The sequence below is a fragment of the Buceros rhinoceros genome, unplaced genomic scaffold, assembly GCF_000710305.1.
Source record: "Buceros rhinoceros silvestris isolate BGI_N320 unplaced genomic scaffold, ASM71030v1 scaffold5280, whole genome shotgun sequence".
NCBI classification, from domain to species: Eukaryota; Metazoa; Chordata; class Aves; order Bucerotiformes; family Bucerotidae; genus Buceros; species Buceros rhinoceros.
This window is the reverse complement of record NW_010388895.1, coordinates 47,886-75,151: the sequence shown is the minus strand read 5'-3', so window position 1 is coordinate 75,151 and position 27,266 is coordinate 47,886. Positions and strand designations below refer to the sequence as shown.

Genomic DNA, 27,266 nt, shown 5'->3' with positions numbered 1-27,266 from the left:
CCCCCCCGACACAAAGCAAAGATTCACCATTCCTTATATGCATTTTATCTCAGATTTTTGTTTGAGAGTGAGGAACAGTTTTATGTTTAGACACAGAAGAACTGAAAATGAAACAAAACAGGGCAAATATTCTGAAAAGCTGTCTTTAAGGAGAAAAAAACTCCTTTCCTTTAACACATTGGTCCTAAACCTGTTCTGTGTCGCCCAAGCCACCATTAGTCAAACAGGGCTACAAGCGGTTTACATCAGCAAGGTGCTAGCGAGCAGGTGTGGCCATGGCCCCTGACTTCTACTCACGGAGTCGTTTCATCACCCAGCAGTGAAGTCTCTTCAGCAGACTGGGTCCCTTGTTCTCTGTCACAAAATGAATCACTTCAGTGAATACCATTCTGGCGAAATTCAGTGAGGAATAGGAAACTTGATGTCACTGTAATAGCTTTAAAGTGCAAATTCAATTGTGTCTGCACAAAAGCAAGTAGTGGAAGGCTGAGCTTCAGCTGAACAGAAAATGATTTGATTAACAGATCATTTAAGGTGCAAAAAGCACAATGACTTACTCAGTGGCTTTGTGTAGCACAAACAAGCTTGCCAAATGGCAGAATTATTGTTGACAATAGAAGAAGCACAGACCTTCTGCAGGAGGTAAAGGTTTATAAGGATTATAAAGATGTTTCCAGATTCTTCCATTTTAGTAACAGCAGAGCTTGCAGGGTGACCAGCCAGACATGGAGAAATACCCTCTTCTTGTTAAAAATCCCCCTACCGCAGATCAGGGCAGAAACTAATTCGCTCTGAGTACTAAAAATGAGAGGTGTCTGATTCTCCTCTTTCTCTTTGTGTTTCCTAATCATCTTGGTTCCATATTATTCCACGATTTTAGCTGTGCTGCCTCAGATTGTTCATCACTGATGATCACAGCACCCACCACCGTTTTCTCCACTTTGAAAATGGTGCCTACCCATGCAGAAGACTTACAGGCAATGAATTAACCCAAGACGTTTCACTCTCAAATTTGTGCAGTTGTCTCTTGTTCACTGTGTACAGGCAAAAATGGGCTAATTTGAAGTTTATATTAAAACACAAGTGCACTGGAATGACTTGCCATTTAGTTTCAAATATTAATATTTATGTAATTTTTTTGGTGAGAAAACAATGTTTGTGACACAGCATATGAGTACAGTCAGAAAGACAAACTTAAGTAATACTATCTTGTAAATGAGATAACTGCACTGACAAGGCTTTTGTCTGTAGATCACAAATAGCTGTGAGCAGTGTTTGTAATAAAGCGCAGAACTGCATACTGTACTCCATAGAGTTAGACCACCGATACTTAGAAGTAATTTTAAATATTAATTCAGTAGTGGGAAGGAAAATTATATTTAAACTGTGAAAGCACTCTCTCAAATGAAAAACTTGGGATGTGAACAGAGAGAAAAATACAAAATAATGAGCTCCAGTGGAACAGCATGAAACCAGGTGCTTGGGAATACACTGAGTGTGCCCTGAGTAGTTGATACGCAGGCTGGAGTAGGCAATGAAAACAATTACAAACATGTAAAGAGCAGGAAAAGAGAATTACAGAACAATTCCTTAGACAGCATGAGTAGAATTACTATTGTTATTAAGTAACAGTGGTCTTATCAGAAAAAGTTTAATCTTATTTGGTTGGTGGATTCTTTTTTTCCTTTTTGCATTAGTGAATGTTTTTTTGCAAATGTACTTTCTGTATCTCAAAGCATGTAAACATAGATCTCACTACTCTCTTCCTCAGATTATAATGTCATCCATCCCTTTTGGGGGACATGGTTAATATTATCTCAGTGACTTATATTATCTCAGAGGATGAAATACCATTCTCCAAAAGGTTAGATCACTGCTGGTCACTGAGAGTTTTCTCATCTCATCCCTTTGTGTTCTCTCATCCCACAGCATGTGCTTGTTCACTAATCATATTTCTGCTATTTAGTGTATTTTTTTCCACCTATACTAGCATCCTTATATTGTTGGGTTTTTATCTGGTCTAGTACCTCTATTCATTTCCTCTGGAAACAGAAAAATTTTCTGTTAACCAGTTAATTCAAAATTTCTTATTTCCAACCCATATTTTGTAGTTCTTAAATCTCACAAAGACAGAGGGAGATAGGAGTTTAGCCCCTTTTGGAAATTTCTCATGGCTCACTGTGTTGACAAGATAAAATGTCAGTTATTTCAAAATTTTACTCTGACATGACACCTTCTGTTGTACATAAACGATTAATCATTTATGCTTATTGCATTATCTTTATTCCATTACATTAAAAAAAGGATTTGTTCTAAAAGCAATGATTATTAAAAAAAAAAAAGCAATTTATTATGTTAGATACTCAGATCTGTGTTTCCCTTTATATCCACCAGAAAATTCAAGAAAATTAATTGAATGTTATGCAATAAGATCATGGGTTTAAGGTTTAAATCAAGTATTTTGGCATATTTCATAGTATTTTAGTCTAATACTAGTCCTGTTTCAACAGAAATGTGATTAATGTCTTAGGGTGGTAAAGATCACATTCCATAAATCACTTATGATTTCAAATAAGGGAATTTAAAGTTCTCAGAATATGCTCAGGTTTCACTTAGCCATATAAAAACTGACACAAGACATTATTCTTTGTTAAAGTGTTAAGTAGAAAGAAGGGAAAGCTCACTGACTTCTCCTTATTTGAGAAAAGTGGTTGTTATGTGTCCTTGAAATTTATATTAATAGCATTCCCACATGTACTTTTATAGCAACAGTTCAAGGAATTTCTGTCTCAAATACCACAGTAAATTTGTCCACTGTGGGTGGCAAACACCATTAGTAACAGAGCCATGCACCACAGTTCTGGGAATCTCCACCCCAAAATGATCAGTTTGAAATACGCAGCCATTGCTTCTCCTCCCCTCCATCATGTCATCTTGTTTGCAAAGTAAAAGGCAATTGCCATTTCTTGGTGAAAACTTGTAAAAATACTTTATGGACATGAAATGCGGAGGATTTTAATGAAATTAGTGCTTTTTTCCTATGTGTGAGTGTCACCAGCAATGATGTCCAGAGCTGGCTCACATTCTGATCAGCAACCCACAATACAGCATAAGGCTGATGGCTGCGTACTGTTGTTCACTGGAAAAAAATGTACATTTCAGATATTCTTTTTAATGCCTGATTTTTCTCACCCAAAGAAGAAAAAGGTATGTGAATATCCAGTGACTCTTCATAGGAAATGTTTTAAACCACTTCCAGACACTTCCATTCCACCCTTTGAAAGTCAGAGGGTGTCAGTGGAATTTCCTAAGAACTCAGGGTTTCTAGGATTGAATCATCAGTGGTGACATTAACTCTCAGGTCTTGCCCTCTAATTGCCATTAGTTCTTATTTCCACCCTGTAAGTCTGTCTTTGTTGAAAGGGAATGGGAAGGATCATGTTTTCTTCAGTAATTGACATAAATTTTGGATGATCAGGTATACTGAAGTCTGGCACAGGAAAAAAAAAAAACAAACCAAAGTGAGCTTCACCAGGTAAGCAGCACAAGATCTTCGGTTTTAAAGCGTTACATAAACTCAGAAGTTCTTTTTTTAAGAAGCAAAATATCTGAATTAGTATATTCTTCTGCAGCCACTAACTGTCTCTTATTGTTTCCTGACAATCCACTAGCTCTGTCCTAAAAGTGCGTTAGTTCAGCAGTTCACAATAGAGCAAAACCTAAATAGATAGCAAAATTCTATACAGACAAATAGAGACCATTTGAATGTTTTTCATCTTGGCCATGTGGCGGTTAGATTTTTGTTGTTCTATTGGTTTTTGCATATCACAGGTTTCTTTCACAAGAAAAATTAACAATATTTTTTCATACCATAATGTTTCACATGTAAATGGTATTCACTATACATTTTGTTACTCATTTTTTATATTTCAGTTGGAAAACTAGAAAAGGCACTTGGAATGTGGTATTTTTTTCTGTGTGTAGCTTTGCTTTTTTTTTTTTAATTGGAAGTGCAGCCTTGCAACATGTGCATGATTGTAGATTTACATAGTGTAAAATTACTGTACTTTTATCTGTTGAGTTCTGAAAGTCCGAAAGGGATTTAATAAGTAGTAAAGATTAAACCAAGAAGTAATATAAAGGCAGAGTGTATATATTTTGCACTTTTAAATAACCTTTTGTAACAAGAGAACCTATTATCATACGGTATACTGTAATTCCACTTTCTAGTGATACTCTTGCTGTTGTCACAGTGTTGTCTTTACATCTGGATGTGAATAGTTTGTATATGTACACACTTCAAAAGTGATTTCTATAATGGAAGATGTGCTCCCTGACATTGTTATTAACATCCAACAGGAAAAATATTCACCAATTATTTTTTTTTATAAATTATGAATGTACAGTGTAAATTAGCAAATTGAATATTGTAGCAATGAAGAGATGCACTTTAAAAATGTAAGTGTTTATCTCCAAGATTGTTATTTTGTATAGATGGTTTTGAATAAATAATTTATTCCTCATTAATGTTTTTTTCTCATTTATGAATTAAATATAAGGGATGATTTAGCAGCTATTTGAGGTTTATCAGTGATTTGGTGTGTTCCTTTTTAAAATGAAAGTTTTGTAATTGGATCAGTAAAGAATGTAGCCACATTTCACCTTTCATTCAGTAACTCATAGTTGATTTGATCCAGTTGCTATGATGAAGCCTAGGTGCGATCAGTGATGATCCACAGTCCTTGTGATCAACCAGCGAGGGGACCTGGCCACAGCATCCTCCTTCAGCCACAAACACCAGCTTTGGCCATGGAAATCAAGGTATGGAGAGAGGGATACACAGCACCTGCTTTCAGTCGTAGACAGGACAAGGCAGAGTCAGGATCTGGCCTTTGTCTATAATCTGGAATCAGGAATTAGAAGCCCTTCCACTGCCATTAGAAGCCACTTCCCATTGTTTAAATGCAACCATCTGAGATTTATTTGTAGACATAATGACCACATTACACATTTGTTTCAGTGAGAGATCAGTGCTGATATCTTGAACAGGAAGGTGCTGAACAGCAAAATGTCCTCAGCCTTCAAAGCTAGGCATAATTGAGATCTGAGATTTCTTGTATAGTTGTTCCTTGCTTTGCTAACAGGAAAATGTGAGGCACTAGGATCACTGTCAACTCTACTGGGCAGATGTTTGGAAAAAGGAGCTTCAGAAAAGCTTTATAAACATTCACTTTTAAAGGTCCTTAGTATATCTAGCTTCTGGGAAGAAAGCACCTCTACTAACATTTAGATGACACTCCTATTGTTAAGAGTGGAATCACCTACCTGTAAGGTCTATTAATTGTAAAAAAAAATTATTCCTAAAAGAAATAACAGTATTTCAAGAAGAAGATAATATAGTCTGAATGAAAAATAAATCCTGAATTTAAAACTAAAAGGAGAACAGTGTGTGCTAGTAATGGAGCTGAGCTTGCTTTCTGAGGTAATGCCAAGACAGTGTAATCAAAGACAAGTGGTGAGTAGTTAACACATTTCAGTTATCCCATCTCTTAGTCTTTGAATCAAGAGGTATCCTGGTATCAGAAAAGTGTAGCGGCTTAGGCAACTAAACTGAAAATGGAGGTTGAAAAGACAACCAGAGAAAAAGTGTTCTGACCCTGAATCTGAAGGCTGTAAATCTTTGAACATCATTAATACACCAAATTTCCATGTGTGCTGATATGCTCTCCATGTAGGGAGAAGGTAAACAATTGGGAGGAAGGTTGCTTGGTCCAGGTAAAGGCTTGGTGCTATAGATCATTTTTAGAGTGCAGACAGACCAGTCTCTTCACAAAATGAAGAGACTCTTGTCTTTTGTCTCTTTGTCTCTTCACAAAATGAAGAGACAGCTTCCATTCCTGTTAAAATATGTACTTCCAGATGAGAAGAGGCAGAGTGACTCCCTTATTTAACTGCCAGTTGATTACAGCAGTGGACCCAGAGTGAGAAATGTTCTTTTAACAAGTGAGCTCCTAGAGCAGCTAGGTTTTTAGATGGTATTGTTTCCTGCTTGTCCCCCTCCTCTGCTCAGGGCTACCACCTGCATCACAGGTCACAACCTGGCATTTTAACTCCAGCAGTCCCTGAAGGGATCTAGTTTAGTATGTCAGCCTTTGAGCAGCAGCATTGCAGGAAGGACAGGAGGGGCAGGACAGATAGCCAGGAGGGCTGCACACTCTTCAAGCAACTGCTCCTCTGCCTTGGCAGGTACCAGAGCCCTTGTTTGTGATGTCACAGCTGCTGTCTTTTCAAAAGGTTGCCGCGAATGGCCACACTTTTGGGTCTCCTGATGTGGTTGTGCTGCTATTGAGGGGAGGAGGCAGATTTGCTGAGGAGGGAAAGTAAGCACAAATTAAGGTGCAAATTTCTGTAAACCAGCAGGCAGGGCACTCATCTGGGGAGGTGTGATCCTGAGGTCTGGTTCCCTTTTCAAAAAGAAAAATGCAGGTGTGAGGAAGGTCTCATTAATGTGCAGCTTAAATAGCATTTTATTATGACATACTGGACTTTTTAACTTCCCCATGGCACTAAACTGTGCTTCTCATGGCAACAGATGTAATTGCTTTGTACCAAATTATATTAACTATTTCAGATTGTTTGTTCTACTTCATGCTTGGATTGATAGAGCCAAATTATTTTCTGTAGTACGTAGCTTGAAAGAGAAGAAAATTCCTGCTCATTTGTGAAAAAAAAAAATATTTTTCAACCGCAGAAAAAAAATGTTTTCAGAGTTTTTTTGTTGTAATTTGTGCTTTTATCTAACTCACTTTAGAGATTAGGTGTACTCATTTCAAGGAAAGGGTGAGACAGTAATACCACAAACCTTTGGCCAATGTGGGGGACACAGAGAAAAAGTGAAACTTGAGGTGATAAATGAGCTCAAGCTAAAATACAGCTGAAAGGAAGAGAGAAAGTAATTGGGGGTTTGAACAGAAGCTAGTGAGAAAAAGCAGGGTCAGAGCAGTCTATAAAGGGTGCAGAGACTGCTGAACTGACTGAGCGTAATGGCTTACACACAGAGGTCAGGTTAACAATGACACATGAAGCAGATTTAAATGAGAGGCCACAGCTTTATTTATACTCAAGTATGGTATCTAAGCGAACCAAGAACCTCTTGACTAACTGTCCTTTGCCAATTCATTCTTACCTATTTCTTTACCTGAACATGTTTTTTGTTCTTGAGAATACTCTGAAATATGAAAAAATACTATTAGACATAAGACATTATTAATAATAACTTTAATGGAGGATACTTCGTATTTCTGTAAGAGAACCCATGTAACTAAGGCACATCGTGCCTGTTCCCCTTCAACCTTCCAGTATCTTGTAAAACAGCATTTGGCCTCCAGATCTTAGCTCCAAGTTCTCCAGTTCAAAAACTGAACAAACCTGTCAGTTCACTGTATAAGGTGATCATAAGGTGGGCTCTCAGGGAAGAGATAAGCCCAACCTCTTCTGCACCTTCCTCCTCCTTGAACTCTATTGAATTTATATGTCCCTGGCATTCTTGGGGCTAAAGGAGCATCTGTACACCTGAGCAAGGTCAGACATACTGGAACATCCATAACTTCATGAACATCTCCTTCCTGGCTCTCAGAGAAACTTTCCTGCATATGATGTCCTGAAACCAAGATGAAGCATCTGTTAAACCATTACCCAGACCTGGCACGTGCACTATTTTAAAAAGAATGCTATGGCACAAGCAGTGGAGAGAAAAAGTCATTGTAAACTATGGTCCTCGTGGGGCAATAGCCATCTGCTTGCTAATTATGTATACACAGCCTGGCTGTTGCACAGAAAGCAAACATTGCTGCTGGCAGCTTCGTCCTGCCGTATAATAACTGTGATCAGCACAGGCAGAATTCCCGGAAAGTTATGCTTTTTTCTGCCCATTGCTGTTGCCACTTTTTGCTTGTTCCCCCTTTAAAGGATACACCTGCTCTTTCTGCTACCTTCTACCTCATTTTACCCTGCTTGTATCTGCCTTTGCCATCTAATCTCTCTCTCTGACCGCGAAAGAATGTCACAGTACCTAAGATGTGATTCCTGTGCCGCAAGAACTTTGCTTATATTGAGCTAATGTTGATATGACAGTGCAGTACTTAACATTTTTATGCAGCCCTGCAGAAAAGGCATCTTTTTGCCTCAGCAAATGAAGCTGCCTTTCTTTGTCTCAGATGAGATCTCAAGAGGTGACAGTTACATCAGAGCAGTCAGGACATACTCCTTTGGTGGCCAAATCTCAAGAAATGAAAGATCTGCAATCATCAGCATCTTCCTTTCCTCCCCACTGCTTTTCCTTCTGTGCGAATAGCTCTCCCCTTTGCCCAAATAGTTGACAACAGGGGACAGTAGTCCACTATGTTCATCTGACAGGCTTGAGAAGAAACAACCTGTGAGAACGAGCATTGCCTCATCCAGATCACAGGCTCTTTGGGCCCTGTGTTACACTGGTGACTTGTTATGCTGTTGCACAGGCACACAAATGTGGTGATTTTTTATTAATGCAAATTTGGGTGCTTAGGTGCTATCACAGGCACCAACCAAAAAGAAATTGAGGATTTAAACTTCTTTGTGCCTCAGGGGGAAGACAATATGGATGTCATTCCTAGATTTATGTATATTAAGAAAAGCTACGTTGTGTCATGATATTATTTGTTTTTAAATGATACATGAAGATTAAAAACACATCTGTATGAGTTATACACATGACTTCAGACTGCTGAATAATTTCTGCAGGTAGAGGAGTCATTTTTTATTCGTGGTCATTCAAAGATATTGCATTACATTTGTCACATCCCAAAGCTTCTACTGGTCCTGTCGTATACTGTGTTATTATTTATGGATGAATACCCACACCAAACTGATTAATCCTGTCCTCCTGTTAGAGCCCTAGGAAGTTCATTTTGTACTACAGAGTAGCCATCAGCAAAACCTGGGCATGTTATTGAGTCTATTCCATCACACAATGAAGAGTCTGACATGCTTCTGTCTTTCATGCTGGACACATCAATCACCTTGAAAAACTGAATAGAGAGCACCCTTTTTTAATCAAGCTGTTTCTCTGAACCTTTCATTACTTTGATGCTAGTAAACTAAACTTCATCAGGCAATGTTTGGGATCTGAGTTATGATCATCCCTAATTGTGAAAATTCTCTGATACGATTTTGCCCCAGGCCAGCCAACAGTCTACTGAATAACCCCTAGGCACGACTGAAGAATTAGCACAGTTTGTCACAGGCAGCTTAGCTACATTCATCTTGATTTGAGTAGAAATCCAGCGGTATGGATTAAAACAGTAGTGTGCATTTAATTTTTTCTACAGAAGCACCTTTGCATCCCAGAGACTCCAGTGTTTGAGTAAAAGCTCCACCATATGGCACTGCTACTTTGTACCAGAGAAAGGCACACGCGTCTTCTGTTTGTGCGTTTTGAATGAGAAGTTTTTTGATCCCTGATAACATGCTGAAAACTAGAAAAAAGAGCTGGGTATCAAAATGCTTCAAAATTACACAGTACTAAACTTACGGATTTACAGCACTTAAATTATAGTAACATAGATATGTATTTTGGATACATTCAGCAGTGCAACAAAATAAGGTTAGAGCTTTTTTGGGGAGGCAACTGGGCAACTCATGTTGCCAGTGCGCTACCTAATAAACAACTACCAAAGTTGCTTCCTGTCAAAGGACATTTCTACGAAGTGTTTATTTCCCATTAACATGGATTTCATTATTTCCCTGTGATCTTCTTAGAAAGCAAACCATTCTGCCATCAAATACCATTGATCTGACTAGTGCACAGATTTAGTTTTCTGTCAGACAAGAAACCAGGGATCAACTGTATAACTGAAGAAATAAGGGCTACATTGTGAGAAAAACCAGTTATTTTCTAACTGTGGTACTCATAGCAATTTCCAAAAATGTCCTTGTGGTTTACGGCAATATACACATGAATATATATATATACACACAGCTGATAGGCCTGGCAAGACCTCATTCCAGACTACCCATAATTAACTGCCTCTGTACCAATATATAGCATGCAGTAAGCTGGTTGTTAAAAAATCAGCCAGCCAGATGGTCATTGACAGGGGGCTGCCCAGGCAGGGCTCCTTGCTGCTCACAAGGGCAGGGCTGGGAAGCCAGAAGGGAACGCCTGGGGAGGACAGGAAGGGCAGCAGGCAGGTGTTAGCTACCAGTCTGTGTGAGGAGTAATAAGAAGATGGGGAGAAAAACAACTCTGGTGTTCTTTCTGTCAGTTCTTGGCGCTGTGCTCCCACTCACACAGAGCTGTGCTGCAGTACTGGTCACTGGTACCCAAGGAAATCATATGTGAGAGCCCTCAACTAAGGCATGTCCAGGGTGCCAGGGCCCTGTGCAGAAAGCTTTCCTTCTTCCCTTCTCACTGCGCACCCTTGTAACCTCTTTCATTTTTTAATTCATTTTTTGCTACTAGCAAGTTATGTTTTATTTCTTGATCAAGGTTGTCTACCTCCAGAACAGCTCACAGTTAGTGTATCTTCTTACACCTTCTTCTGCAGAACTGAAAACTTGCTCTCTGTAGGTTTTGGTTTTTTTTCCACATGTAAATTCTCAACCTCATCAGATGTCAATCATTAGCATTTTCTCACCAAAACAAGCAAACTGTTTCAAGCCTCATATTGGTAGAGGTTATTCAGTCTCCAGACCTCAGGAGTGGACATGATGAACTTGTAGTAGTGTGTCAATTCCGTACACTGACACAAGATGAATTATTTTAAAAAAAAATTCTCATTTTGCATCTCAGGGCCACACATTTTTTTCTCTTGCCAGAACATTAACCTGAAAGGTCTCTTGAGAATCAGTGATGATTCCTTTGTATCTTTTTTTTTTCTCTTGAGTCACAGATTTTCAAGATTCTCATATCTATATTAACTGCACAACTTAATGCCAAAGATATTGCTTTATATTTGACTCTGTTAAAATAATTTTGTTGGATTCATCAGTCTCCCACAGTATCTATTATTAATTTTGCTTCAATTCAGCTATGACTATTTCAGTGAAAAATGATTTCTTTTGTTATGTCTATGTAATTTCATATATAAATATATATATATATATACACGTACCTACAAATAGATGCACACACACATACCTTTCTTTGTTCCTTCAGCTGTTTGGTAACCTCTGCTTAATTTTTTGCAAAGTGTTGATTCTTATTAATATTCATTTAAATGTGATGGGTTTAGTTCTTGTTATTAGTTACTATTCAATGCTGCCTGCTTGATAGTTCTCATGTGCCTTTTTCATAGGGATATTTCAATATAAAAAGCAAGCTGCAACATCTCGTTTGTTCTGTCTGAGTTTCTGCAACATTCTTTATCTATCTGCCCAATGCTTCAAACTCATCAGTGCATTAAAAATAACAACTCAGGATTTGCGGAACCCTGACATGACGTCAAATAGCCAAGTTGTTTTTATTACTCAGTCATAAGGCTCACTTGAACACTAAATGTCCCAGAGAGTAGTGCTGTGTGCCCTCTTAATAGCGGCACTCATGAAGAATGTTTCGTTTAACTTCTTCAGATCATTTACTTTCTGATTTGTGACAGGCTAATGGAAATTTGGAGATTAATTCAGAAGCATACTCATTTGCCTGAGTGAATATAAACTTAGATGGAAACAGTTCAAGAGTATCTCATTAGATTTAAAACGTGTTTTTCAATTAACAAAATGTGTTTATAATGTAGGATGTGTCTGGTGAACAATCCATCTAATGAGCTGGTGGCCATCTTGAGAGATTCTTTTATTACTGGATTTACTGAATAGAAGTCTAATTTTTCACTGACCGTTTGTTTCCTTTCATTACCTCTTTCTCCAGACTGACAATTCCATCTCTGAAACAATTCTTTATCATTGCCTTCATCTTGAATTAATAAAAATATTAATTAAAATTTTTTTAAAAAAATTGGAAAGTCAATGCCGCTCTTGGGAAAATGCAACCTGCCAGGCAATTCACTAAAGTAGACCAGCAGAAAACATTTAAGCATGAGGAGGAATTCAAGCACTGCTACTCCAAGTTACTGGAACATTTGTGCCCTCAGAGGGGCTTCCACATCACAACTTTGACAGCTCTAATGCCTAATTTTGGGAAAGGTATCCAGCCTAGAAAAACCCAGGCTTTTTGGAAGGCGTGGAGAGAGAGAAAGGCTCTTCCAAATAGTATGTAGCAATGCTGTCATACTGAGGCTCCTGACCCAGCTAGTAAGGGCAGCTGAGAACGTACAACTACCATAAAATGTGCTTCATGGTATAACATTTGCACCACTCGCTGCAAGGCAGAGCCTCTCTCCAGCCACAGTTCTTTGCTCCTCACCTTTTATAGGTGTCCATGTACTTTTCTTGAACACTTTCACTATGGCACCTCTTTTTTTTTCTTGCGAATGATGGGTACAAAATTAAAACATATCGCCACTGCTTGGATTTTCACAGTAACTTGGTAGTGGGAGACAGGAAGTAAAAGACATCAGTCCATCTCCTACTAGTTCCTACTAGTTCCAAGGAACTTCTGATGCAAGATCCATATGTCATGGTTCCCACCATGGCTCCTCCCATAAAAATATTCGCAGAATATTTCATTCGTTGCAAAGCACTACAAAAGGAGAACAGGAATATCTGCCATCTGTGGATACTTTCAGTATGGGAATGAACTACTCTCAGTACAGGCAACTCCCAGTTTTTCTTCTGGAATCTTAAATCCTCTTGTGGATTTGTCACTAACTGTGTTGAGCCTCATCCACAGCAAGCAGAATACTAAAACTAGTCTGTCATAATTGTATTATGTGGTCATTGTTTTTATTTTTCTAAATCAATTTCTGTTTTCTGCTCAATTACAAAAGATCATGCTTGTGATTTTCTTAGTATTTGACCAGCTTTATGGCTGGTCAAATTTACATGACACATGGTGCATCTATGTACCATCCTTAAATCCAAGGACATAAACTTCATTACATGATACCACCATGGTCTCTGTAAGAAGGCCATATATTTTAAGGTGGCAGAAATCTCACCATTAAGCTTGCCATTAAAATGATGTGTCTGAAAGAGATTGAGTTTGGCCTGATATCAGTGCTTTGTCAACATGAAAGATTAATTTTCTGTTTCACTTTAAAAAGAAAGTTGTTTGTGATTCAAGCCACTGAATTTCAGAGCTTATATAGACCTTAAAAATCGTTCATATGTTCCACATTCTTCCATATAAATCATAATTTACTCTTTAGTTAAGGCAGGGTTTTCAAACAGTGGTATATAGGATTGGCACGAGTGCAGACAGAAGAAATTGAGTGGACTCTCCTCTGCAGCTAAATTTGCCTTTAAAGAGTCTTGTGCATTTATTACAAAGTATAATAAGTCACAGCACATTTAAAAGAAAATTCTCAAGTTACTTCCTGTAATTTGAGTTTTAAATACTGTTTGCTTACACAAGATATAATGCCAGTTTGGTTTAAATCAACGTTTTAAAAGGACAATGTCATGGTCCGTAGATTTATTCAATTAATGTACATTGAATTTCAGTAATCCTAGTTATTTACATGTTATATCCCACCTGCTTCTGAGAAAGATAATTTATCTAAGAACACGGTTTCAGCATCATACAATAAAATTACTATGTAATGACCAAATCCTATCAATGATACTCAAAGCAAACCATTACCCTAAGAAAGATAAGAATATAAGATACATTCCACCAGCCTGGGGCAACATTTCTTCTTTCAGGATGAGACCGTAACTAATCTGCAAAGGCAGAGACATTATTTTAGAGAATGAGCATGACATTTGGAAAACCAGTCACAAAGTTATCCAGATGAATAGTTTATTTAGCCACAGACCATCAAACTCTTCCATATCAGCAAGCTGCTTGTTCCTCCTTGCAGCATAATTATTGCAGGAGTAAAGGTCCAAAGCTCTTCTCTTCCTTCCTTGCTTATAGTACTTACTGCTAATCTGGATGCTGTTAGTTACTATAGACAGCCATTTAGTTATTTACTGGCCTGCTTCAATTTATTTCCTGATCTTTAAAGCTATTTGTTAATCATGTGACAACAATTTAAACACAGAACCTGAGGAAAATTAACTTCTCCCCAATCTATTATTTACTGTCTTGTAAAAAGACTGAAATAATATGAGCTATTTAGTTAATATAGAACTATTTGTCTGCCATATGTAAGTATATTTTTTCACTTACTTACCCTTTAAGACATTTACATATGCCAGCTAAGCCAAGATTCAAGAAATTAGTCCATGGAAATTAGTCCACAGCAATTAGTCCTAAGAACTATTTAACTTTGTATTTTGCATTTGTCAAAAAGCAACAGCTGATGCTGAGAAGCTTGTAAAAGAAGAAAAATTCCAGTCTATTCGTGATTGAGCGAGATCATGATTCAAATCTTGACTCTCACAGGCCACAAAATTATCAAAAAAGTTATCCACAAAATTGTCAAAACATTTCTATGAACTCATATAAACTTTTTTTTACCACAGCTTCTTGACACGAGCTGTTCCACAGTGTTGTCTAAATAATAGCTTGCTTTCTTTTGTTTTCAACTTGCCACCTACTTGACCCTTAGTTCGGTACTGGAATAGACAGTGAATGGTCGTTACCTATTCACCTGTTTACCCCATTTTTGGCTTCACAGACCTCTGCAGCTTATTCTCTATCTAAAGTGAATAATAGCAAAGAAATGTTTCTAATAAAATTCTAATAAAATTAATTAATTAATTCTGGGAAAAAAATAAGTGCTTAAGGTGACTGGAAATCATGGTATTGATGAAACCCAGCTAAACTGTCTCCCCTTGTAAACTACTTTTCTTTCACCTTTTTTTAAAATTTTTTGGTTTGGTGACATTTTGCTGAAAGAGGCTAATTGCTGTTTGCATGATGTGAAGCCAGAACTGTAGCAAAATTGCTTCTGCTGGAGTGTTGTATAGTTATATGCACTTTTTTCTTCTCCTCTTGCAAAAGAGTGGTTTTGGAATTTTAATAGCCAGAAGAGGTCAGAGACTAATTTTTCTATTACAGATTAGGCATCCACATTAACAGAGTATCCTTCATGTCATGCTAGAGCCCAGGATTGCCACTAAATCCTACAAAACAGTATAACCTGCTATCAAAAATAGCTCCTGCAGCTGCTCAGTTTTATCTTGGAGGTCTCGTTCTAGTCTAGTGCTTGTAAGAACTGGTGATGCCTCAGAGAGCCTGGTACAGCTGCAGGCTGTTACAGTGCAAATGTTAGAGTTGTTCTGAGGTTATAGAAACGTGTCTGTTCCCTGTATCAAACATCAGTTGCAATGGCATAATATTTTTAAGTATGGGCTATTTTTTCTGAATACAATAGTAGGTCTGTAGAGATTCGTATGTGTGAATAATCTGAAATTCTATTGCTTTGGGGTATTTCCTTGAATGGAATTTATCTTTTTATCAACAACTCAAAGATTTAATTTTAGGGCTGTAACTTTTAAGAACATAGAAATAGTACTATTCTTCATGTGCAGATTCAAATCTTGGGAATAAAACAATTTGAATAAATCATGTAATTTAAAACTTATTAATATGATTAACTGTTAAGGTTCACTGCTTCTTTTTCTTGCTATTTATCATAAGGACCACTTTATACTTGTACTCTGTGTTTAGACAGTCATTGTTCTGTGCAGTTTCAGGTCTGACACCCTTTCTGCAGAAAGAACAGTTGAAGACAGAGAGCTAACAGAAAATCCAGAGCAAAGGGAATACAGTAAGAAAGATATTAATCCAAATTATCTGCACTGACATGGAGGCAAAGTATGAATCTTGGATTCAAAAAAATTAAGGTTGTTTTTGAGCCACTAAACTTTGCCCTCTTATTTCTCATTCAACAGATTTCAATAACAGGATCTTGAATGAGCTCCAGTAAGAATGGGACTACAATTGCGTCTGCCTTATCAGTCCAGGGCAAGTAAGACTTACCACACCTTCTAACTAAAACAGTGTTTGAGGGTCAGTGTGGATTTAAACATTTATACTCTTAAATTAAAATCAGGAAAACTCAAAATAGATGCTGCTATTGAAATATTTCATCACAGATTAATTCACCGCATGTAACCGTCTAAAGCCCGCTGTTGACAAGTACTTCAACTGCAACCGATGAGCAAAGGTTGAGATCCCCATGTAAAGGAACCTTGGTGTAGGTAAGCTCCTTTTGTACTAATGGGGAAACTTTGACTGTGAAACTGCAAAAAACCATCAGGCCTGTAAAAAGGTCTGGTTGAAAGCTCCTTATTCTATCAGGAATGGATCTGCTTTTCTCAATGCCTCGCTGTGCCATGGAAGAAGTCAGTCATTGTTTTCTTATAGAAGGAAACAACCTTGGAAGATTTGCAAATTGGATTGGGCTTAAAGAGGTATTGCAAATTTGACTTGTCTGCAGTCTTAAAGCCCCCAAATAAGGAACATAAAACTACTTTTCCAGCAGAGGTGTCTTTCTCTTTACTCTCTGCATACTTTTCATCCATGCCCACTCACCTTCTCAGGGAAGAGACTTATGGATGATAATCCTGAGCTGAAGTTTACTATAATAATATTGAGTTTTACATCTAGTCAGTTCACATGCTTGTAGATTTTCTTTCACTACCATATATCACAGCCACCACCAGCTCAAGGATGCTCCCTGCTACCCAACCCTTACTTTGCTTACCCCTTAGGACAGAGATCAAAACACCGATCTTTAGCTCCACCTTGTGATCTCCCTGTAGACACAAGCAAACATGGCATGAGGACGTCCTCAATCCTGAGTGCATCTGATTTCAATCTCTTTGCCTAACTAGGAAATGGAAAAAAACAGTCGGTTAGATTCTTTAGGTCAAAACACTGACTTTAGAAGAAGCAGTAGGAATGAAAAGTGTAACTAAATAAAAATAGGTAGGCCCAGATACATGAAACAAATTATCCAAGAGAACAAAACAAAATAAAAAGTGCTGCAAGGAAGTTGGTGGGCAATCTGGGGGTTATCATCTGAGTTTATGAAGATCAGTTTGGTAAAGTACCAAAATAAACACATAAAATAGGACACGAAGTTGCCGCCTTTGTCATTGTCAGAGAACTAGTGAAAAGTTTACCCAGAATTTACTGTACCACATAACATTGCAATTTTTAGATTTTTTTTTTTTCCAGTCCGAACATTTCTCCTTCACATTTCTATGAAAACAACTTTGACATCATAACTGCATGCACAGGTAGCTCTTGGTACCTAGCAGGACAAAAAATAAACAACTCAAGCATTAAATGTCAGTTTCTTCTTTGTGGGAACATACTGTGGCCAAAGGACTTTGAAATCATTTGCACTTTTAAAGCTTGAGTGAGTACCAGTGCATGAAGCTGGTAGTGTAAGCTGGGGCCCTGTAAAGTACTTCACTTTCAGATTTCAGAACAGTTACTGCCATCGATAAAGTACAGAACTGTGGAATATAATCTCCTCAACAGACAAAAGGTCAGACTGTAAAACTTTTACTTGACATTTTCTAGAATAAATTGATCACATTAACTCATGAAATGTTAAAAAAATATTTTCACATAAGTTTCTATGGGCAATAGGGCAATATTGCTTCCCTGACTTTTTAGAGTTGACTTATTAATTATAATTTTTCTTGTGTTGATAGAATATAGAATTAAAAATATTTTAAATCTTTCAATCTCCAATCAACGTAGCACATGTGAAAAATGTTACCTGTTGGGTAGTTTGTATATTTTTAGTGCTGTAATAACTACCAGAAGATCAGTGCACCAAAATGGAGAATGTAGCTCACATTTGCCATGTGAGCATATTCATTGTGCTGCTTTGATACTACAATTTTACATGGCTAGAAGTATGGAGGGGTCTGATTGATAGTATTATTATCTTGGCCAGTTTCACTGTCTTACATGTAATGACTGATTTACAATCAAATCATGTTAGTTCAAAATGAATGGTAACATATTGCTGTGTTTCTAATATGAAGTCTGTGTTGCTAATATTGTCAGAAAATATCATGCTATAAAATAGAGTGATGTATCTCCTTGTTTTAGAAGTTTCTCAAAATGGAGAAAGTAATAAGGAAGAAAGGAAAAAAGATAAAATGAACTACAGGTTTTTTTCTAAAAAATTAATAGCTTGAACTTCAAAAACATAGTCAAACATGGCTACAAATCTAATTCAAAAGTAAAATTTACCATGTGCAGGAAATGATTTATAGTATGGCTTATAATTAGAAGAGGAAGGTATGTATTTTGTCAACAATTATCTCTTCTTTCTTGTAGATGAAAGTGTTCATTATTTTGGGAATTTCAGCAGCTATAGCCTTCACTGCTGTTTTCTTTTCTTTCCTTCGGATAGGCAAAGATATCCTATTTGGTAAGTAACTGTTACGAAAAATGTCCACAATCAATTATAGATAAACAAAACGGGTTTTATTAGGTTCCTTTAAACAGGTTCAAATGATGGCTGGTCGGGAAATTTTACATAGAACTGCCAACTTACAACGAGGGAAAACAGGTTTCACAAGTAAACCAGCTCAGATAGAAATCTGAATACCTTCTCTTTACCAATGCAAATTAAGACCTATTTACCAACAGTCTAGGGAGGACGAATTCACAATAACACGATCTCCACTAGCTAATAGAGGAATCTCTCGCTTACAGAAATGCAAATTCTTCCCAAATACTGTTTGCTGGCGTCCCAACTTCAGTATTTTCGAAGCCTCTGTTCTAACGTCTTAGGACAAGAGTGAGACTCCTTTCACTGCCTCGGCTTGTACTCTGAGAAGAGACAGAATAAACTGCTTCTTTTCCCTTGTTCATTCTCTGATTCTCGATTCTTGATTCTGCTGTCTCTTCGACAAGTCTCCCATTTTAAATAGTAGACAAATGTGCACTGTTGTCAAATATCGGAAATGAGGTGTAAATGAGTTTTCAACAAACCTGAGACTCGCAGGCTCCCTCTCCACAGGGGTTCAAAGCCCTGCTTTTGTGCAAACTTACGGGCACAAGTACCATAGGAAGGTGGAAGGATAGCTGAGATCCTTGTCAGGGCGACTGCCTGTCTCTGCCTTTGTTTCAACACAGGAAGGATAGTTAACAACCATCACAGTAACAGAAAAAATACATGTTATTTTCTTTTGTCAACGATTACTGTTAGGCTGAAAATACACTGGCATTGCAGACAGTTTAGCAATGGCAGTTTAGATTAATCTCTTTTTATGTGCAAAATACACTATCGTCAGACTTCTGCAAGAATTACTCTACGGGTGTTTTCTTTTAAAATGCAGCTTCATAAATTCACAAAGGAAAACTTCGTATGTGTAATGTATCTCAATTATATATGCTTTGTCTGGGACTGATTTTACATTCTTAGTGACACTCATATGTTAGGTAATATGTTTACAAGCATGCTTGCTGGATTTCTTCCCCAGTCTGACAATCACTACGTTCATTCAACCTGGGCTGGCGTCACTTGCCAGAGGATGTCCCACTTGGCACCTTGCTCATAAAGGGTGTACATCTCATGTGTGTCCATTCTCTACTGGCACCCTTAAGATACTGGGAAAATTTTAGAGCATCTCAGATTGCAGTAGTGCCTGTGTTCAAACAGTACAATCTTGTCGTTTTAAACATCGGAACTGTTTTATTTGCATCTGGTCAATCTAAATCAGTTAGATCTAGTAGACTAGAAATATAGCAGATGCTAGACTGAATTTTAAGAGACTTCTGAAGAGATGGATTTTGCATTAAAGTAGGGCAGGGATAATGAAGAAACAAGATTTCAATCTTTACATAATTAATGATGAATCCATAGATCTGATTCTTAAGGGAAAATCCTTTGGAAATTTTTAACTTGAAGTTACTGTAGCATCATAAACCACCAAAAAAAAAAATATTTACAAAATAAAGTGAACAAAAAACCTGAAACAACCCCCAAGCCGGTAATACAGATGGGAACTCTTTTTTGGACCATCACTGTGAAACAGGGATTCAGATTTGTTTTCCATAGTGGATAGTCTACCTGGAGCTTCCACATTGTTTGGAAAGACATGGTCTAAAATGAGATTATATTGTATGTTAGTTATTATAAAATGAATTATACATGGACTGTAAATAAATGGAATAGGACTCTATATGATTTTTTTTTATAGTAAGTGTCCTTTCATTTGATGGGCACAATAGTTACCGCAAGTACCACAGTTTTTAAAAGACTGCATTGCTAGCAAAAGCATACTTCTCAGTGGAAAAGAAAGAGAGAAAACGGAATTCAGGTATAGCAGGGGGATCTTCTCTTCTAGATCAGACTCTTGAGTCAATACTACATCATGAAGAGTATTTGAGCATAATATATTTCTCAGAGGTGAACTCCCTAAAAGTAATTAAAAATCATGCAATATTAAACTCTAAAAGAATTATCTCTTGTACGGCCTATAAAGATCAGTCTTGCTTTTTAAAATAACCTGAAAAACATATTCAGATCTAACAGAAATCTGAATGATAACATTAAATGAATCATCAAATATTTTATCATATATAGGTGAAAAAAGAGAAATTACTACTGTTAGAGGCTAAGATCGTTAATTGAGTGAAGTAGCATTTTGACTAGGAAAGATTACTCCTCGTAACACATTATTTTCCCTTTAGTGAGCACCCTATTAAAAAAATAGATGAGAGAAATAGTGCAACATGGACTACGATTAAAATATATCACCTAAAATTACTGTGTACATAAATGATAAACAATTGTACATAAATGATTATTAGCAAACTCTTATTATTCATGATTCATTTTCTAAGAAAAAATGGGTGATATCACAAAATATAGATGTGAATTAAACCACTGGATTTTAAATATAACTAGTGAAGCTAGATCTACACAGCAGATGATATATGTTCTATGATAGCACTACACAAAATAGCAGAGCTGAAGTATTATTAGCTTCATGTATGTTTTTCCATCAAATAGAGTTGCAGAAATGAGAATAGGATTTTCGTGCTTTGGTGAGATCCCAGAAGGTCTTAAAGGTTGTTAATTATGCCTGATTGTGGACTTGAATTCTTCATGTGGCTCAGGCCAGGTCACATTACTTATGAGGGAGGCTCAGACTTGTCCTATCAGTCCAAGGACAGCTTAAAGCAAAACACATATGAAGCCTAAGGAGCATAATCACATGCACTGAACACAACATGTTTCAGCTGGACCTGTTGTGTTCGATACTGCATAACGTGCACAGCTGGATTTATTCTGCAAGAAACAGAAATAAAGTCTAACTAGACAATCCTTATAAATTAGGGAAGTATTGATTTACTATCTCTACTTTATCTTTCAGAAATGTCAGAAGCCACAACATTAGTTTCAGTAACACAAAAATATAGAGTGTATTTTAATGGGAAAAAATTGCACATACCTTAACATTACAGATCTGTATCATTTATAAATTTAAATATTTGAATAAAGATTTTATTGAATCACATATCCATCTTTTTTTTTTTTTTTTTTTTTTTTTAAATCCAGAGAATAAAATTTGTTTGTATACACACTACTCTTGTTTTTTTTTTTTTTTTTTTTTTAAATCCAGACGAAACTGAAGATAACTGCATTACTGAGGCTATCCAGAAGGGCTCTAATCTGGTGGATTATGCTGTACATTTTCCACTGAAAAGGTAAAAAAAAATATAGTAAGGATCTATCCAGCAAAAGCTTTCATAAGAGAGATGTTTGAATTCAGTCTGTTCCATTGAGAAAATATATAATGATAGATTATGTTTGTGATCATCTGAATCAGTATAACCTTGTGTATTATTACCACCTAAATTGCTCTCTTAGAATGAGAGAAAAATAAGAAATACGAAAATAAATAGGAATGTTTTTCTGATCTAAGTAAGATAGCACATTGTATTAACATGGGGCTCAAAAATTGTAATTTTGTGGATGTTACATATTTTTGAACTTTAATTAAGTTTTTTTGTAGTGCAAAGTGAGATGGGAACAACTCCTATGGCATCAGCGTCAAAGCCCTATTGCCTTAAATGGGACAGTCGAAGTGTATTTCACATTTTCCCTTTTTTCTAAAACAGATACAATAAAAGGATTAAAAAAAGGAAATAAAACATTGATCTTCAACTGTGGGTAGTAAGCAACTTACAGAAAGCTCCTTTGTGCTTGAGTTATCCTATAAGAGTGATCCCATCCTAGGAATGGTGAAAGTGCCTCAGAATGACTAGTCACAAGTACAAAAAATTTAACAATTTTCTTTGCTGCTCTGACGATATTTTTCTGCTCCTCAAAGTTGGTTTTTCTCCGATGTTTGAAGCACATCAGCCAGGCCTTACAGGCTGAAATCATCGCCGTTTTGCTCAGACTTTCCTAAAGGATTTTGTCTTTTGAAAATGAGTCACGATTTGCAGAGCTCCGGCGGAGATGGCTGTTTCTACTGCAGTCACAGCACAGCTGTGATTGAAAGGGTCCTCTGGAGTGATCGGGTCATTTCTCTTCTTCTACTCCCCTCTCATCCCTTACTCTACTCTCCCTTCTCCTCACTCTCTCCCCTTTCCTCTTCCATCTTTTAACAGCAGCAATTGAAAATCAGGTCAGTGATTTAAAGCTGTTAAGTATTTGCTCTGATAGACATTGTTGTTACCCATTGGATCTTTCTTGGGCAGAAGTTGCTAGTAACAGTGCTCTGAGAACTGGTCATGTCTTTTGCTTAAGTTTGGGATTAACCCTGTAAGCAGCCAATAAGTTCATAAGACTGTCACTTGCTCTTACGTTAACTGGTATAAAATACTTGGTCTTTCAATTTACAAACGATCAGAAGTGAAAATTATATTTCTATTGTGCGCTTTTATATAATTCAATTCATTATGGCTAATTAATTAGTGCAATGAGAATTAGAAATATAATTAAGAGACTTCTTTCCGTTTTAATACAGACTTGTAAATGTTCTATGCCTGCCTCTTAGACATTAGTCCTTGGCCATTTGCAAGTACAGAGGACTGAACTACTATCTATCTAATTGATCATTATATTGAGGAGTGGATGTGTTTGAATCCTTAATTAAATACTTTTGCCTTTTCACCTCAGTTTAAAGCTATTAAGTCTTCTTTCCTTTGTAACTTTAAGAATACTGTATACTTGAATTGAAGCTCTGGTCAGCACAAAACTAAAAGCTAGAAAGGAATGTTTGTGCCTGCATATTTGAGCTATGGAAGTCATCACACTGTGAAAACTTATTTTACCTTGGTTAACAAGTAATTGAAGGAAACTACAATGCAATATAGATGACCTCAGTGCTGTCTTTGAGACTGAAAAGGCTGTTCTGAGATGAAAAGAGAGCTCCTTTTTCAGGTTAGAATGAGAAACCTCTTGGTTGTTCCACGTACAATAGTCCAACCTGATGTTTGCTGAATTCATGGTCTAGGTGCCTGAACTGCAAATTGCATCAAAATAACTGGATTTCTCTTGAGATCTCAGTTTGACCTTGAATTGTGATTAAAGCAGAGAAGTACATTTCTTCACCCCAGCTGTTTAATATAATCTCTTAAATCTTGAATTGCTGTTTCTATTTTAACTGCTCAAGCAATTGACTGGCAATGCACTAAACATATTGGTGGAATTTGTTTTATTATTCTAGTTTCTTTCCTAGGAAAATGCCATTCTTAGGAATTACTTCCCAAGTTTTTAAGGTCACAAGGGTCCCAGTATAGTCTTCATAGTTTGCTAGTTTGTTTGTGATTGTCTCCCCTTTCGAAGTGCTTCTTACGACTGTTGTCTAGTACCTGCCTGCTATTCCAATTAGCTTATTGATTTGTTAGTCTTTAGTATTAACATAGCATAGATGGAACACAATGGCATCATCATTAACACGGACTATGTGTATTACAGCAGCAATGCCAACGGGAATCTAGAAAGTATGAATAGGGTTCTCAGAGCCATTTGTCACCAGTGAGGTTATGACACTTAGCCAGTGATATGTGCAAACACATTGCTAATTTACCACCAGGTGCATTATAACATATGTTTTGAAAGTGGCAGTTGGCTTGCGAGAGGAAGCTCTAGTTCCAGTAAATCTTATAATAACAAGCAATACAAATTATGAAACTTGTACTAGCTTTAACTAATGAATCTTGGCACTGCTGAAAGTGCTTCCAATTCTGACTGCACATTCCTTTCTATATTCTACTGAGTCTGTTTCTTCTGGGTTTTAAGGTGTAGAAGAAACTAAAGATAAACTTCAGAATGGGCAAGCTATGCAAAGTGATAGTCTCTTATGCCTGTGTTGCACACAGCTGCAAATGATCATATATTCCTCCTGTTAGAACTTGGCAACTAATTCAAAAGGACAGATGAACTAGTTATGTATAAGATAGATGTGAATTATGGTGGTTAGCTCAGATGAGGCTTCCTCCCTTGCATTAGGTAATTGGTTTGAGTGAGGTTTAGATAGGACATATTTTTGGACTCCTGTTTGGACTTGCCCTGACAGATTGAAGTTAAGTGCAATTCTAATACAAACACAAGGGGTTTTCTCAGCCCAAATAAATAAAGGAATTATTGAAATTACTTAGTACAATTTAACATATATTTTAGCTGAAGTAACAGCATTCTTAATGACATAAAACATAAGGATGACAACCCTAAAAATCCCTCAAGCCTTAAAGACAGATTAAAAATATTTCTTACCATCTTCATTCTTATTTAGTCTGTACTACATTTGAACTAGTTAATTTCATGTTTTTAGAGAATCTAAATTGCAAACTCCACAGTTTGATTATTGAACTAGCCCCTATCTATGCCAACTGCAAAGGACCATCTACAAAAGGGACCATTGATGGCATCATCTGTATGCATAGGGAAATGGAAAATAATTTTCAGTGTTTCAGATAAGAAGTTATAATTGCAGAAACACACCTGAGCGTGATCAGTTAGTGCTGTTTTGGTCTGAAAGCAAACCGACCATGTGCACACTACAGGAAAGAAGAAATTCTTTATAATTTTCTAACTTCATCACCTGATATTTTGTACCACATCACTATTTTGAGAGACCTCCTGAACGGTGATAAATATCTGAGGCATTAATTCTTGTTAGAAATCTCTAAATAATGTATTCTATAAATATAGTATTGTAAGGCAAAAAGGGATCTCAGGTATTCAAAATATCTGAGGCTAAAAGCGTGGGTCATACTCTGGAGAATTTATTTTAATTAGGGGTTTTTTAAGCTATTTCTGCATTACAAAATATCAAAACAATTTGTAGCTTACACTGTGAGAAAACCAGCATCTTCTTCCAGAATCAGAACTCAGCTTCAGGAGCGAAGAAGGGACTAGCATGCATATAGTGAGTAAGTGGGGGACGGGACAACCATATGGGATGGGACATTGACAGAATACAAAGGAAATGTGGCAGAGTAATAACTGCTGTAATAAACTTATAGTATCTGTGAGATTAGACAAAAGACAAGAGAGAAAATATCTCAAAATGGAAAATACTTCACCATTAAGGGTAGCGGTTTTTTTCGTTTGGGTTTTTGTTTTTTTTTTTTCAGGCAGTATGTTTTTGATTCTTAGCTCCTAGCTAATTGGTAGTGTCCTGATTTAACTCATTTGTACAAACTTGTTTATCTTCATATAGTATTTTTTAAATGGTGCATGACTGATATTATCCTTATGGGGATATTAAACATTAAACCTGAGTTCTTGGCATTTAGTTATATCATCTTTCTTTTCTTTTTAACTGGGACACAGTTCAGGACTTTTAATTATCCAGATTCTCAGTCAGATTACCAGTTCTCTATGGAAAACCTGAAAAACATAGTGCTGAAGACAAGGTAGCTCTTTTTCATAGTGGCAAGAGTTCTCAAGCTCTGCTCTCGAATGGAAAGGAATAGTTTCTGTATAAAGAATAAATAAGCAGGATAATGCTCTTTTGGATCAATTACAGACAAATTTAGCATCTAGAAAAAACTCTGGAGTTGCATCTTCCTCCTTAATGCTTTTTATGTAAACATGTTTCTAATTCTGCAAACAGAAATTTAACGGCTTTGCCAAAATCAAAACTGCTGTTTCCGTTTTAAAATTGTCTTGTGCTTTGAACAAACCTAAGTGAATATGACAGCACAATGTTTTCATGAAAATTGCATGTCCAAATAAATCTGTGCTACAGAGAAACCCTTGGGGATGTATGTAACCTATGGCCATGCCTGGAAATAGACTGGAGTGGTTTTTTCATAAGCTGTAGGAGTTAGTTTAGGACTTGGGACTTCCAGCTAAAAAGGGAATTCTCCCTGCTGCACTTTTTTCAAGATTCCTTTGCCAATAAAAGCACAGTGGTAAGACGGCCCATGCTGAGCTACAAATAAATCTGTCAGTTAATCACAGAACAGTTGAGAAAGATTGGGAGACCATCTAGGCCAGTGTTGTGCTCAGAGTAGGGCCAGTTAGAGCAGGTTGCTTTGTGCACTGTCCATTTGGGCTTCGAGTACCTACAAAGATGGAGAATTTGTGAGTCTGCCTGCAATGATCAAGATGGTCTTTGATATTAAATGTTACGTAAAAGCAAAGCCTATTCACTTAGATACGTCTATGGTGGGAGTCATACTGTGACTATTCTGCACAAGGTCTTTGCAGCAACTCTGTACTGCCAGCTCTGTCCATCCCAACAGTTTGTGTCTCATCCTGCAGGCTTCTCACATGCTTAACCGTATTGTGTGTGTCCTATGGAAGGGCACTTTCCCTTTCTTTCCAGAATTTTCTTTGCAGGACAAGGTCACAAAGTAGTCTTCCTTTCTGCTTTCCCAGCACACACCGTTCAATCAAAATATAAATTAAATTCAGAACATATCCAACAGAGACAAATACAGCTATGAAAAAGTTCTAAAAGGCTGTAAGTTAAAACACCTTCTCTGTTTTTTCTCAACTATAGAAATATCCAAGAAAGAGGAATAGCAACTCCTAGCTTGCTGCTGGCTTTCTCAAAATTTCCTGACCGAGAGAGTCAAGATATTTCCCAAGCAGCTGAACGAATGGAAATGTCAATTCAAGTGCTGAAAGAAAAAGTTTGCCAGAAGCACAAACGTTCATTACATCCAACTGGTAAGTACAGTGTATTGACATTGGCAAACCCCCCTGTTGATTGCTTGAATGTTGTCTTTTAGATTAAAGTTGGGTTAGCTTCACTTTTATTTTACCTTCAGCAGG

General features: G+C 36.9%; 1 protein-coding gene across 1 annotated transcript in view; it reads left to right on the top strand.

Moving 5' to 3' along the window:
* TPO (thyroid peroxidase) overlaps positions 1–27,266 on the top strand; it is a gene marked incomplete at its 3' end in the record, with an annotated part of 77,458 nt that overhangs the window by 14,803 nt on the left and 35,389 nt on the right. The window contains exons 4-5 of the mRNA XM_010131844.1: positions 21,649–21,733; positions 26,992–27,161. Coding sequence (XP_010130146.1) covers positions 21,649–21,733; positions 26,992–27,161 — 255 coding nt within the window. The remainder of the gene's footprint in view (positions 1–21,648; positions 21,734–26,991; positions 27,162–27,266) is intronic.